At 39.1% G+C, this 13,168-nt stretch overlaps 1 protein-coding gene across 1 annotated transcript in view; it reads left to right on the plus strand.

Annotated features, from left to right (window-relative positions):
- PALMD (palmdelphin) overlaps window positions 1-8,167 on the plus strand; it is a 48,946-nt gene extending 40,779 nt beyond the window's left edge. The window contains exons 5-10 of the mRNA XM_009069996.1: window positions 625-739; window positions 1,596-1,629; window positions 1,718-1,831; window positions 2,608-3,053; window positions 3,088-3,721; window positions 8,070-8,167. Coding sequence (XP_009068244.1) covers window positions 625-739; window positions 1,596-1,629; window positions 1,718-1,831; window positions 2,608-3,053; window positions 3,088-3,721; window positions 8,070-8,113 — 1,387 coding nt within the window. The 3' untranslated portion in view covers window positions 8,114-8,167. The remainder of the gene's footprint in view (window positions 1-624; window positions 740-1,595; window positions 1,630-1,717; window positions 1,832-2,607; window positions 3,054-3,087; window positions 3,722-8,069) is intronic.
- The last annotated feature ends 5,001 nt before the right edge of the window (window positions 8,168-13,168 follow it).

The raw sequence follows: 13,168 nt of genomic DNA on the forward strand, positions 1-13,168 counted from the left end.
CTGTTCTGCTGAGGAGAAATGCTTTACAGAAATGAGATTCCAGCACTTGCCCCAGAGAATTAAGTACATAAAATGCCAATGAGTGACTAAGGACACGTGAATGTCTATAAAAGCCTTAGTACACAGTGCCAAAGAGGAGTCCATGAATGTCTGTAAAAGTCTTAGTACACAGTGCCAAAGAGGAGTCCTTAAAACTTTCTAGTTTTTCTAAGTCTGTACCTACACAAGCTCTGGACTAGACTACTAGCACACTACAATAATATCCATTCCACATGAGCATATCTTGCATTTTTAATTAAGATTTTTCCCCTGAAGAATCAAACTTCAGGCTGTCAGTCAAGCACTGTTGTTTATCAAGGAATTCTGAAACCCCAGAACCCACATTCACACATGATGAACCATGGAAAACTATCTTGGCATTTTTGTATTTTGATTTTTAAAAGAGAATACTATTTCACAAGTTGTTTCCCAAAGCATGTGAAAGTACAAGCTGATCTCATATTAGAGCAAAATTTGTCAGGGTAAGTAGAATCAGCCCTACTAATAATGTCCATATTCACAATGTATCACCTCTACAATGCTGTTCTCTGCCTGGTATTAAATCAAATACAACTGTGATTGCAGACTGGAGAAGGAAATTGAGGCTCTGGAAAGACAGGAAATGGAAGTCTCAGCTAAGGAAGAAGCAATTTTAAAGAAACTTAAGTCTGTTGAGAAAACAACAGAGGACATAATAAAGGTTAGTGCCAAATTATTCCAGAAGTAGAATTCATTACTCATTCATGATCATTGCCAGGGAAACTAACTGGATCCTGTGACTGGTCATGACATTTTTGTCTAAAGTGAAAGCAGTTCAAACACAAGAAGGGTCAAGATGTTATACTGTTCAAGTGCCCAAATGTCTCCATGAGAGAGCAATTGCTGTCATTGTTCATCTATAGCATGTCTCCAAAAAATAGCACTGCCACTGACACCAACCAGCAACTTCACACCTCAGCCAGAGACAGACATAACAGCAACAGAGGCTGATCCTTTATGTGATGTGCCCAGATAAACTGCATCAATGCTCTCCCCCAAGTCCCTGAGAGAGGTTACGATGAAACACAACTTAAAGTTATCTGTCATTAGTCTTGTCAACCTGTCATTTTAACATTTTAAAATCATCTCAAAAAATATAGTGATGAAACTAAACTTCAGTTCTCCAGTTGTCCTTACTTACACCCCCACACTCTCTAAAGATACCCAGGGAGACAAGTAAAACTAAAAAAACCCAAAGTAAAACCTTTGAAAAATCTTTGAAGCCAACCAGGTTGGGCCACAATGTGAGGCTAGGTCACCATTTAATACTCTATAATATCTTGTTCTTCCTGGTGTGACTTGGAATCATATTGGCAAAAAAAAAAAAAAAAAAAACCCACAGAAATTTCACTTTCTCCCTTGCCATGCTCCAAGTTAGCAGATTTCACTTTTAGCCCCTTCTCTGTATGAAGCTGTACACACAAATGTTTAAAACTATCAGGGAAACCAAACCACTGTCTAGTTAACATCTTAAAACTTCATCACATTTACTGTTAATACTTCTCTTTCCTACCTAGTCTGTGAAGACTGAAACAACAGGATTTGAAAAAGGTACGTTTAGTCAAAATAATAATTTTGAAAATGTTCTTGTATAAGTCAGTTAAAACATACTAATGCTTTGTGGATCATCTTTACTCAGAGGCTGCAGACTACATATATGCCAGCATACCTGACCTTCCCAAGCACTACAGGCCTTCTGCACTGAGGAGTACAGCACATGCTGCTCCCACTGATGATGAAGAAAAGAGAAAAGGTACTGCTTATTAGGAACCCCAAAGGGTGTTCTTATGTGCAAAAAGTTTCTAAATTGAATGTAACATACTTTCAGGAAAGAATAAACATTACACACCATGGGACACTGTTGTTCTCATTCAAGCTGTGTTATCAGTTAGGTTATCAAAACCAAGAGGTGGGACAGTGATGTAAGGTATGTGCCACTGAGAGTAAGGAACAGATTTTTTCACTATTGACACTTCTTTTCAGCACTTTGTTTCTCTGCCTGACATAACTTTAAGTACTTCCTCCCTTGAAATCATTTCACATTTTCTATCCACACTTACAGTTATTCAGCAGTCAGCAGTAGTCTGGTGATTTCCCAACTACTACAAGGTGTCCTAACCCTTTGGAGCGCCCAAGACTTTACCATTGCAGCACTATTGAATTGTTTCAGTTGCTATTACCCAGCACAATGCTAGGGGTTAAATCTGGCTTTCTCAGTGAATCATGTAATGAAAACTGGCTCCTCAACACTTATTTTTTCCTCACAGAATTAGATTCAAATGAATTTTTTTTCTGCAGGACGGAAGGGGGCATTCAGTTTTTTCCTCACAGAATTAGATCCAAATGAATTATTTTTTTCTGCAGGACGGAAGGGGGCATTCAAAATAAGACTTCAATATATTGGTTGTGTATGTGATAATTTCACATATTTGGTAATTCATTCTGGCAGTTGTTCTCTGTCACTGTCAGAACTCCTAAACTTTTTGCAGCTATTGCATTATCAGTTTAAGCACTTGCTTCTTTCAACAGCATTGTTTGCCATGGAAATTAAGGTTGAAAGAGACATGAAGACAGGAGAAAACACAGTGCTATCAACAATACCTGTTCCCTCAAAGGAGTTTAAAGAGACTGGAATTAAAGTCTATGACGATGGCAGAAAGTCAGTCTATGCAGTGTCCTCAAATGGCAGCACAACACAAAATGGGATGGATGAACTTGCTCCCGTTGAAGTGGAGGACCTGCTACGGCAGGCAACGGAAAAAAATTCCCAGTCCCCCACAGAGTATCATGAGCCTGTGTTTGCAAACAAATTTTGCAGGCCAGTTACTCCTCAGAAAGATAAATTAGTCCCTGGACCAAAACAGGAAGACACTGACAGAAGAGAGATGAATGGATTTAGCAACCATCAGACAGAATTCCCCAAAACAGAGCCCTTTATGCAGCAACATAAAGAGAATGGGCTTGATCTTCCAAAAGTAGTACAACCAAACCTCTCCAGTACAACCAAAGTCTCCCTCTCCAGTACAACCAAAGTCTCCCTCTCCAGTGCACACTAATCCTGAGAACAGGATGATTCATAACGAAGACAGAAAAACTGCACGTGAGGAATTAAAACCTTACCAGCATACAAGAGAAAAATATAATGAGACAAAGGGTTTAAGTCCCTCCCATCTTAATGAAACATCCCCTGCACCTCAAGTTGAGGAAGATGTTCGATACAACATTGTCCAAGCTGTACCATGTTACGTGGATGATTCTGAACCAGTGACGATGGTGTTCATGGGTTATCAGCGCATCGATGATGACGACGCAGAAGCAGACCAAAAGTTGTCACGATATGATGGAGTCATCCGCGCAGAATTAGTTATCATTGATGACGACGATGAAGATGGCAGCAAATCTGAGAAACCAGAATATCATCCCATAGGCCACTATAGTCAGGTTTATCAGCCACCGAGCAGGAAAAGCACAGAAGTCCCCCAGACGAACCCTGTGAGCAGTCTGGGCACCAGCCTGAACAAGGTACCCCACAAAAATTCCATCTCCCTGCGAGAACAAGAGGAGAGCTTAAGCTCAGCAACACACCATGCTCCCCTTCACAGCCAGGTGTCTGGAGACGGTACTGAAGATCCCTCACTAACAGGTAACAGAAAAGGAAAATCATGTCACTGCTGTTTGCTCATGTAGCAAACTGACACTGCTCTTACCTGCTAGCAACTGTTTCACTTACTATACTGTTTGGATTGTTTCACAGACTAATATGCTATTAATAATCAATGCTTTGCTTTTGTTAACAAATGCCAATCTGCATTTTGGTACTGTTGAATTATTGTGTCTTCTGCAATGCGTTAGTTACCATATCAAAATTTGGAAAATAAACCATCTCAGAAAAGCAATTTCTGTAACCTTCAGAGATTAAAAGTGGTTCTCTTTCAGGTAAATATTAAAAGTTCCATTAATGCTACCTCAATTAGTGGAATTAGTTGTCATTTCTACCAGGTAACTAACAGCATTGCTACTAAACATATTCTCCTCCCTGGAATGTTTTTGTGCCTATCTGCATTCTAACTAGTTCCTAGATCATCCAAATTGCTCTTTAAATCAGAAAGAATGCTTAATAACCAATTTTAATTTGCATTTTTTTGGAATCAGCATTGCCAACATCGTCTTGACAGTACATATGCAAGTTTTAACATTTTTTCATTAACCTGAGTTAGATATTTTTATAACTTCTGAAAGACAATGAAACAGTTTCCATCACTACATGTGGTTAGTCCAATAGTCCATAGTGTTATTTTTGAACACTTTTTATATTCTATTAATACACAAGGCATCTATTTCTTACTATAAAGTTTTATAATAAAAGGCTGAAAGAGTGAGATCTTCCAGAATTATAGACAGCTCTTTATGATTAGTTGCACTTTAATGCATACAATTAAACTCCAGTTAAGTATATTTACAGAGCAGCCAATTTCAGAGAGTAGTCACACTCCACTTCAAGGAAAGAACACTGTGCTCAAATTATAGGAAGATCAGGGGTCTTGATCCCACATAGTCTCCCCTCCAGACCATGTTTCTGCAATTTGGCACCAGAACTGTAAGCTTGGGCCCTGCCTAAAGCTGCATTGACAGCCCAGCAATTCTTTACACTACAGGAAAAGCCAGGAGAGAGGGTGACCACTGGATCATGTGAGGAGTTTCCAGTACTTTTGCTTCAGCAGGCACTGATTGGGAAGAACTGTTCAGTAAGCAATGCTCTCAGCTTTTAGGAGCATCAACCTAATGGGGTCATACACACAACAGCCTGATTTATTCCAGCAGTGCTACCCAGCCTTTCTGATCAATACAGCCACTGCTGTTTTCTATCACTTGGGTAGATATTTGCTTCTCTCAAGTACCAATCTTGCTATCTGTGCATTTCCCTGTGGCCTTCAGTACGAAGGGCTGCTGCCAGCAGTTCTTATGCCAGCAACAGAAAGCAGAAGTAGCTAGTACAGGCAAGATAAACCACTCCAGCAGCTGCTCCAGCCCATTATATTTTGGGGATAGTCCCTTAAATCCCAAACACATATGTAATGTCATATAATGGAGAAGCAACACTCACCCACCCACCAGAAGGTTGCTACTGACACAGTTCATTCATCCTACAGCCTGCTGAGTGGGTGCTCCTGAACAGATCCTGGGAAAGTGTTTCCCAAGAACTCTAAGCTGGCAGTATCATTCAGGCAGGCCACGTACAGGCCATGAGATATTAGCTGAGCACCTCTATCTTTAACAACCTCTGTTTATTTTTGTCTCCCAAGAGAAGCACCTGAAACTTCTTTTTTTCCCTGCTACTCAGACACTCTCTAAGCAATCTGGGTTCTCTCTCTTTTGAGGTTAATGGAAAACAAACACTGACTTTCAGGAAAGGGGCTAAGCGTAAGCCTAGCAAAGATATTTGAGAGTCTGTTCTTTAAATCTGTATTTGGCATCACCTAATTACAGCTATTCCACCAATGAGAAAATAGCCAATTAGGAAAAATTTATCCCAACTAAATTAAAAGCAGTTTGGCAACTGCCTCAAAAATTCACCCACACAGTCAGCACTGCCTCCAAGTAAGTGTCTTAATGCCTAGTAGAACTTGGAACTCAGCCATATTCCTCTTCACCCCTCCACCTATTTATTGCCACTCCCTGGGACATATTTGATCAGTGGAGAAAGCCAGGAAGTGACTCAATTTTTCCCAAGCAGTCCTATAATCCTACTGAGATTTCTAAAAGGGAAACAAAACCAGGAAAGCGAAAGCCTCTCCAGAACAATGTATTATACAGAGCTGTTTCTTAGGAAAATAAATTGTTTTCCATAATCCTACTGAGACTGCTAAAAGGGAAACAAAACCAGGAAAGCCTCTTAAATCCAGAACAATGTATTATACAGAGCTGTTTCTTAGGAAAATAAATTGTTTTCAAAGCAGCTGTTGATGCCCAGCTTAGCAGGTTTGCCCTGAACACCATCAGTGGAGAGTCAAAATTATTTTTGGTAACTCATCATTCATTACTAAAACAACAGAAAAAATAACCCTCTCTGAAAGGAAAGCTTTGGGAGGCAGTCATTTATTACTAAAACAACAGAAAAAATAACTCTCTCTGAAAGGAAAGCTTTGGGAGGCAATTGCAACATTTAAATATTAAACAGGCACTGAGGACTTTCTGAAAGTGAATGGAAAGCAAGGAAGCAGAGGACAGACCAGGAAGATGGTCCCTTATGTAACACTCTTGCTTTAGAAAAGAAACAAACCTTCAGAGCAAGTTACTGAAAAAGTTAGTGATGGCCAAGGAGAACTAGGAGCCAGAGGAATTGTTTCATGTGCCAATCTATATAGACAAATATCAGATTAAATTAGGAGCTTTTAGCACACCCTCAAATTTACAAAGATGTAGGGGACACCTCTTTCCATATAGGAACAATTTTCCTTTCCCCATGAGCTTGGTAGGGGACCAACAACTCAAAGTATGTGCCCTCAGAAAAAACACACAGTAAAAAGGATGACAGTGTTACAATTAGGACACCAGTGTTTTGCATTATTAGAGCTTATTTTCTTCTTTAAATTTCAGGCAAATTAATTTGTGTGTGCAAATGTTTTGAAGATTCAATACTCATTAGGGAAATGAGAAGCCCTTGGAGGGGAACAAAGGCTAGACATAGTGAAATGAATAAGGAAATGAAAAACTAATGCTGAATAAGCAGCAAAACCTACTGACAGTATAGAACAGGCTCTCATGGGACACGAAGGTCCAAGGCTTTTGACAGGTATCTAGTCTAGCTACATTTCTTCCTTACCACTGGAACCTTTACAACCTTCATAAAACACAATGGAGACAATTCCATTTGTGTTGAAGAAAGCAACATACAAAAATCCCTTTTAATAAAGATTTGTGCATGCCATCTGTTTCTGTAATGTATAGAGCAAGACAAAAACAGACTGTGAGCCATAAGTGAAGCATCAAACTGATTGCTCTCTCAAACCATGACGAGAACTTGAATCCTTCAGAATTCCTCAGCCTGCAAACAGTACACAGAATCTTTGTAAGGGCTAAGCTTAACATCAGTGGCCCTATGATATAAAGTTACATTCAGATGCTTCCACGATTTGCAACAACTTCAGCATTCAAAACATAACTCGAGTTGGAAATTTGCTGACATGTATAAATCAAGTAAACAGCTGCTTTGACCCCCTGTCTCTCAGTACAGGGACATATGCAGAATGAAGGAATGAGACATGCTATTTTGGGTGACTCTTCAAACTTAGGGGTCAGAGGACTGGAGATTATTCCCACTGCATTCTCAGATCAACTCTGTGCTGGGGGGAGGCTCTTACATATCAAACAACGGCATTATATTGCTGTTCTAAAAATAACCTTAACATGAAATCATTTGCCCTGCACTGGCACTTTCAAACTAACCAGTTACAGACAATAGCCAAACTGATGTTTACACAGATACTAAGTTACTTCACCAGATGAAATCAGGAATATGACTACCTCCCATTTTGATTCACAACACCAGGAAGAGAGGAAAGTTTTCTGTGAACATCAAGAGAACAGAAAAATGCTTCCAAACAATTACAGCTCCCACTGAGGAATTTAGTTTAAACAAAGAGCTTGTTTTATTACTCATGCATCCTTTTAATCTGGCAGCATCCAGTCAAGGACAATACTACCTGTGTGCAATGTGTTAGTGAAGGTAACAGAGATAAAACAGAAGAGAACTGAGATAATTTTCAAATAGTGATAATGGAGTAAGTTCTTAATATACTTGCTTTATTGCAAAATTACCAAAACTAACACCTTCTACTGATTTCTTTCTGTAACACTAAAACAATGCTCATTCTGCTGGATTAACCACTGGAGGTATGTGTACTCTTTATTTTTCTAAATAAGGAGATTTTGCTTTAGAAATATAAAGTAAGTCTTAAAATGCAATGGCTTTGTTTGCTTTTTTTTTTCAGCTCTGAGGATGAGAATGGCAAAGCTGGGGAAAAAGGTGATTTAACATCTGTAATGACATGGAAGTAAAATTTACTACTCTAAGCAGAATAAAGCTAAGAAGAGTTTCTTCCATACACCTTTTCTGGATCATAATGCTTGTTTTGCTCCTCTGTTTTATGGGCTATTTTGCCTCTGCATAATCCAATGGGACTTTAACAGACTTTCAGATTTGACCAACTGCCACATACACACAATTCACATCCTGGATTTTGCTAAAATTAGTGGAAAGTTACCTAAGGCCATAAATGCAGTGTATATATAAGTATGAAGACATGCGCATACCTGTTCCCACGATCAGGAAGACGTTGCTATACACACAGCAGATAAACACTCATCTCCAGAGAACTTCACGGGACATTGCTCCACATTAAAGTGTGCCAATCTACCTGATTTTGATTGAAAACACAGTCCCAGCATTTTTTTTAGTAAGAGCATTGGTTAATAAAAAACTAAATATGAGAGAAAGGAGCAGGAAGAAATGTAAATATAAAAACTGGTTTCCAAGCATACTACCTTGGCCGAAATTTAAAGCATTCCTTTTTAAGTGACAGCATACAAACCAAAAAGTTAAGTCAGCATATTTAAATATTTAGCCACCTTCTAGAGCTCCACAGTTCATCTACCCTTCCATGTTACATACAACAGCATAGCTCTCCTCACACTCTGCTCCCTTCCCCATGCCACATACATGTTGCTCACTCACAAAAACTCACAGATCAGTGTTGCACATACATGAACAGCCTGACCCCCCAAGCATGGTTTCACTTCCCAGCTTGCCCAGAAAGCCCTGCTTTTCCAGGAAACTGGTTGCCAGACAGGCAGTGCCTGTCCATAAAAAAACCAAGCCCAACCATACTGTTTAGTATAAAAATTAAGCAAGCCTCCCATCAGAAATACTGAGTTGCCAATGGCTTGTCCTCATAAGCACAACTCTCCACCAAGGTCCAAGGTTCCCACCAAGGAACAGGTTAATTCTTTCCACACGAGGAAGGATCTAAGCACCCTAAAAGCAGCCATAAGGTACAATCACACCTAAAAAAGTCAAATGCAAGTCAGATTTTTCCAGTACACAGTTCTTGGGGGGCAGGGGGAGAAGTGCCTCTATACCCTTATACTCCAATCAGTACGATAGCTTCAATTTGCTAGGTCTTAGCCTGGTTTGAAACACTGAGCAGATAAAGCTCAGGTTGTTATTCTAGTATAGCTGACTCAAGTTATGCACCAGCAAAAACCCACCCTTTTTGCTGGTCTTTGTTTCAAAGCAGGAAACTGAAGCTACTACCTCATACTGAGGCACTAACCCACCTTTTTTGCTGGTCTTTGTTTCAAAGCAGGAAACTGAAGCTACTACCTCATACTGAGGCACGATGGTAGTAATTGGCTGACTTGTAGCCTTATAAACACTTGGTGGCTCCCAGTCTGAAGAGGGTAATAATCTCAAATTTTAAGACTTGTCAGAGATGGTTACCTGAAGAGTGGAATAGTAGATAAAAAACAAATAAATTGAATTATATTACACTTTCTTTATGTCTATCCTGGTGGTCTTTTGTTTTAGAGTGGGTTTTTTCCTTATTTGTCTTCTGTTATTTGCTGGTTGTGAGAGCAGAGGGCTTTACTCTCAACAGGACACACCAAAAAGTGAGAGTAGAACAGCAATAAGAAGTAGACATGAGCAGATTTTTTAACTGCATAGCAGAAGATTGTTATGGACACTTATTCTCTGCCTTCCCCAAAAATCTGTGCTACTAAACTTAGATGATCTGGAAAAGGGAGCAAAAATGCAACTACCATCACAATATTAATCAAAGTAGTTTAAAAGAAAGGAGACTGCAAAGAGACTTCACAATAGGGAATTCTTAGTAACCTATAAGTGAAATACCAATACATAAAAAGTAATGTAAAAACAAAAATAGTAATAACCCTCACATCATAGCCACAGATAAGCTGGCAATATGGACCCCTTGGCTAGGATGCAAAACACTTTGGCATTACTTTAGCTAGTCTTCTGGAAATATCAACCTTAAGCTCTAAAGTCATGAAAATTAAGAGAGCTTCAGGACTCATTACAGCTGTATTGCAGAACTTTGTATTTACAACTTCAATAGAGTTTGGTCATCCCATCTCTGAAGAGACAAATAGAGAAGGGTAACAAAGATTAACAGAAGTGCAAAATGGCTAAATAGAGCAGCAGACATACAGGTAAAAGGCAGTAAGGCACAGACACGAGAGGCAGAGAGCACTGTCGTGAAGGCAGGAAGGTAAAAACAGTACCCAGATCATTAAACAAGTATCAAGAAGCAGGCTAAAGAAACCCAACATGCACTTTCATGCAATGACTAATTAAATGGGAGGGCAAAGCATTAATAGACTTATGGTTTTAATAATTCAATGCACACTTACGAGGAAATCCAATCACTGCACAAGTTTATAGTTCAGCTGTTTCTAGCTTAGGACATCCTGGCATAGATTCTGGCAAGTAGTAATGGACATCTTGCTGGGCAAGTATCACTGCAGTCTTGTTACATCTCTCCCTCAAAGCACTCATTACCACCACTTCTGGAGACAAAACTGGGCTTAGTAGGTATCTGCTTTGCCATGTGGCAATTTTGTTGCTACAGATATGAAAACTGTTCAGTTTGTGCCAGGTGAATCTGAACTGCCTCACACTAATAAACTAGCTATGTAGCAGGATGGATAGCAGATCATTAATTTGCAGGAACAAAGACACAAAATGCAGCATTCAACAATTGTGTGTTTCTGGGAATTGGGGATGTTCATCTCAGTGCAGCACCCTCAGAGCTTTCCCACATCTTGTATCACCAAGAACAGAAATACAAGGCAGCAAACCATATTTTTCACATGCCAGTAGAGATGCCATGCAAAATTCTATTCCATCATTAAAACCAAATGATTTCTAAGACCCAGCAAGACAAATGTCTATGAAGTAAAGCCAAAGCTGGAGTCCTTCTTCAGTGCAGTATCATTTCTCTGGGATGACTATCATAGATAGCTGGTTCAGTGTGACCCAGATATTCAGCTTTTGTGGTGGACAATATGTAAAGTCACTTTTGCACAGTACAAGGCCAACAGAAACTAGACAGTGGTTGAATTAGCACAGGTATGAGCTAAAACAGATGGTACTGAACATGTTCTGAAGCAGTTGTCCTGTGCCAATTCTGCTGTGCCACTTCCTCAGGCAAGGGAATGCAACAGTTCCCACTTCACACATATACCTTAGGGAAGCTGGAATATGATTGATGTGAGCAAAGAAATTCTCAGACTTACTAGCAGATCACACCTGGAGCCATCCTTCTACTCACTTGAGCTTTCTAAATTCAGCCTGCAAGAAAAGTCTAACATCACTGAGACATTAAATTCAGCATTGAAATGCAGAATACTGAAGGTTTTCTAAGCCATCCTTCTGCTCACTTGAGCTTTCTTAATTCAGCCTGCAACAAAAGTCTAACATCACTGAGACATGAAATTCAGCGTTGAAATGCAGAATACTGAAGGTTTTCTTTAATGACAGGCAATCATCCTAAGTTGTTTGGAAAGGGATGCACCAACGTAGAGCACAGTTTACAAACAGGACTAAAGAAAACAGGCCATAACTTCTCAAACAAAAGCTTAAGCATAGATAACAAGCAAACACCCACTCCATATTGTCCATCTGTATGGCTTGGCTTGAATTTAAAGACCAAGTTTATTACTAAAGATTAATAATTTTTCTAATTAGTTCACGTCGGAACACTTCCTATTTTGGACAACTTTTACATGTCTCAACCACTCACTGTCAGATTAAAGAAAGCAAGCAAAACAATAGTGCTGTTCTTTGAACAAGGGCGCCACATAGTGTTGCAGACCGTGATGGAAAACACAAGGCAGGTAATCTCTCTCCAGCCTTCCCGGGGAAAAACATGGATATTATTACTCTGAACAGAAAGCCAACACAGAAGACAATGGAGCGTTCAGGGTAAGGAGGAGAAAGGAAGGACAAGTATTCTGGGTTCATTCTGAAGCTTGAAACGTCAACTAGCAAAACAATTACTTCAAGTAAAGTCAAGAAGCAGTAAATTCCAATGCATTTGAGTTACGTGCATTAATTAATTTTCATTCAAAACACAAGCAGGAAACATGATTTGTAGCTAAGTCAAGACCAGATGATCAGTATTTGGAGGCTGTATCTAAAAACTCAATCAAAACAGTAAACTACTTATTGTGAGACATCACAAGTTTCTACTTGAATGGGAGTGTTTGCCTGTCTAGAAGCCACCAAACAGAAATATGCTGATTTGTTATCACAAATTTGAGAGTAAAAGAAAACACCGAAACCTTCTTGATCTCATCTTGTGAAGAAGTAGGAAGTTTTCTTGTCTTCAGTGTGATTCCTTTAAGAAGCAAAGCAAGAGGAGTTTTCTTCTATACAACATTGTATTATTCAATTTTTTAAAAAAAATACAGCAGCCACCAGTGTCCCTGGAACCAAACTGCCTGTCACTCGTTTTCCTGCCAACATCAAACACTTTAAATTTACCAGACATTGTGGAAGTCACTAGAATACAGTGACCCATTGCTTCCTGTCACTAGTCCTGAAGGAAAAGGGCAGGAGTGGTGGTGTGAACAGACACTACAATAAATTAAGAAGTCTTTCAATCAATGAAGTTACAATACTGCACATAAGAAACTACACAATATTGCTAGTACTGGGAAAAACAAGTTATCCAGAGCAACCAACAATTTTGACAATTTTAATGTTATATTAGATGCAGAATGAGGATTTCTTTTTTCTTCTTGAGGAAAAGAAACTGCATTATGAAGTGAAACTATTTTAACATTCAATTTCAACAACAGTTTCTCCAGGAAGGATTTAGATAGCTTTAATTTATAAAACATCATCTACAAAAAAAAAAAAAACCAGACAATCAATTTTCCTTCTAGGCAAGATTTCTTTTTTTTTTTCCAGCTTCTATTTGATAGTGTTTTCACATTACTAAAAGGGACAAAACCTTTGAGATATTTACATGTATGTTTAAAACCGCTGTGTTCATTGTCACATACC

Source organism: Acanthisitta chloris, unplaced genomic scaffold, assembly GCF_000695815.1.
Source record: "Acanthisitta chloris isolate BGI_N310 unplaced genomic scaffold, ASM69581v1 scaffold5272, whole genome shotgun sequence".
NCBI lineage: Eukaryota > Metazoa > Chordata > Aves > Passeriformes > Acanthisittidae > Acanthisitta > Acanthisitta chloris.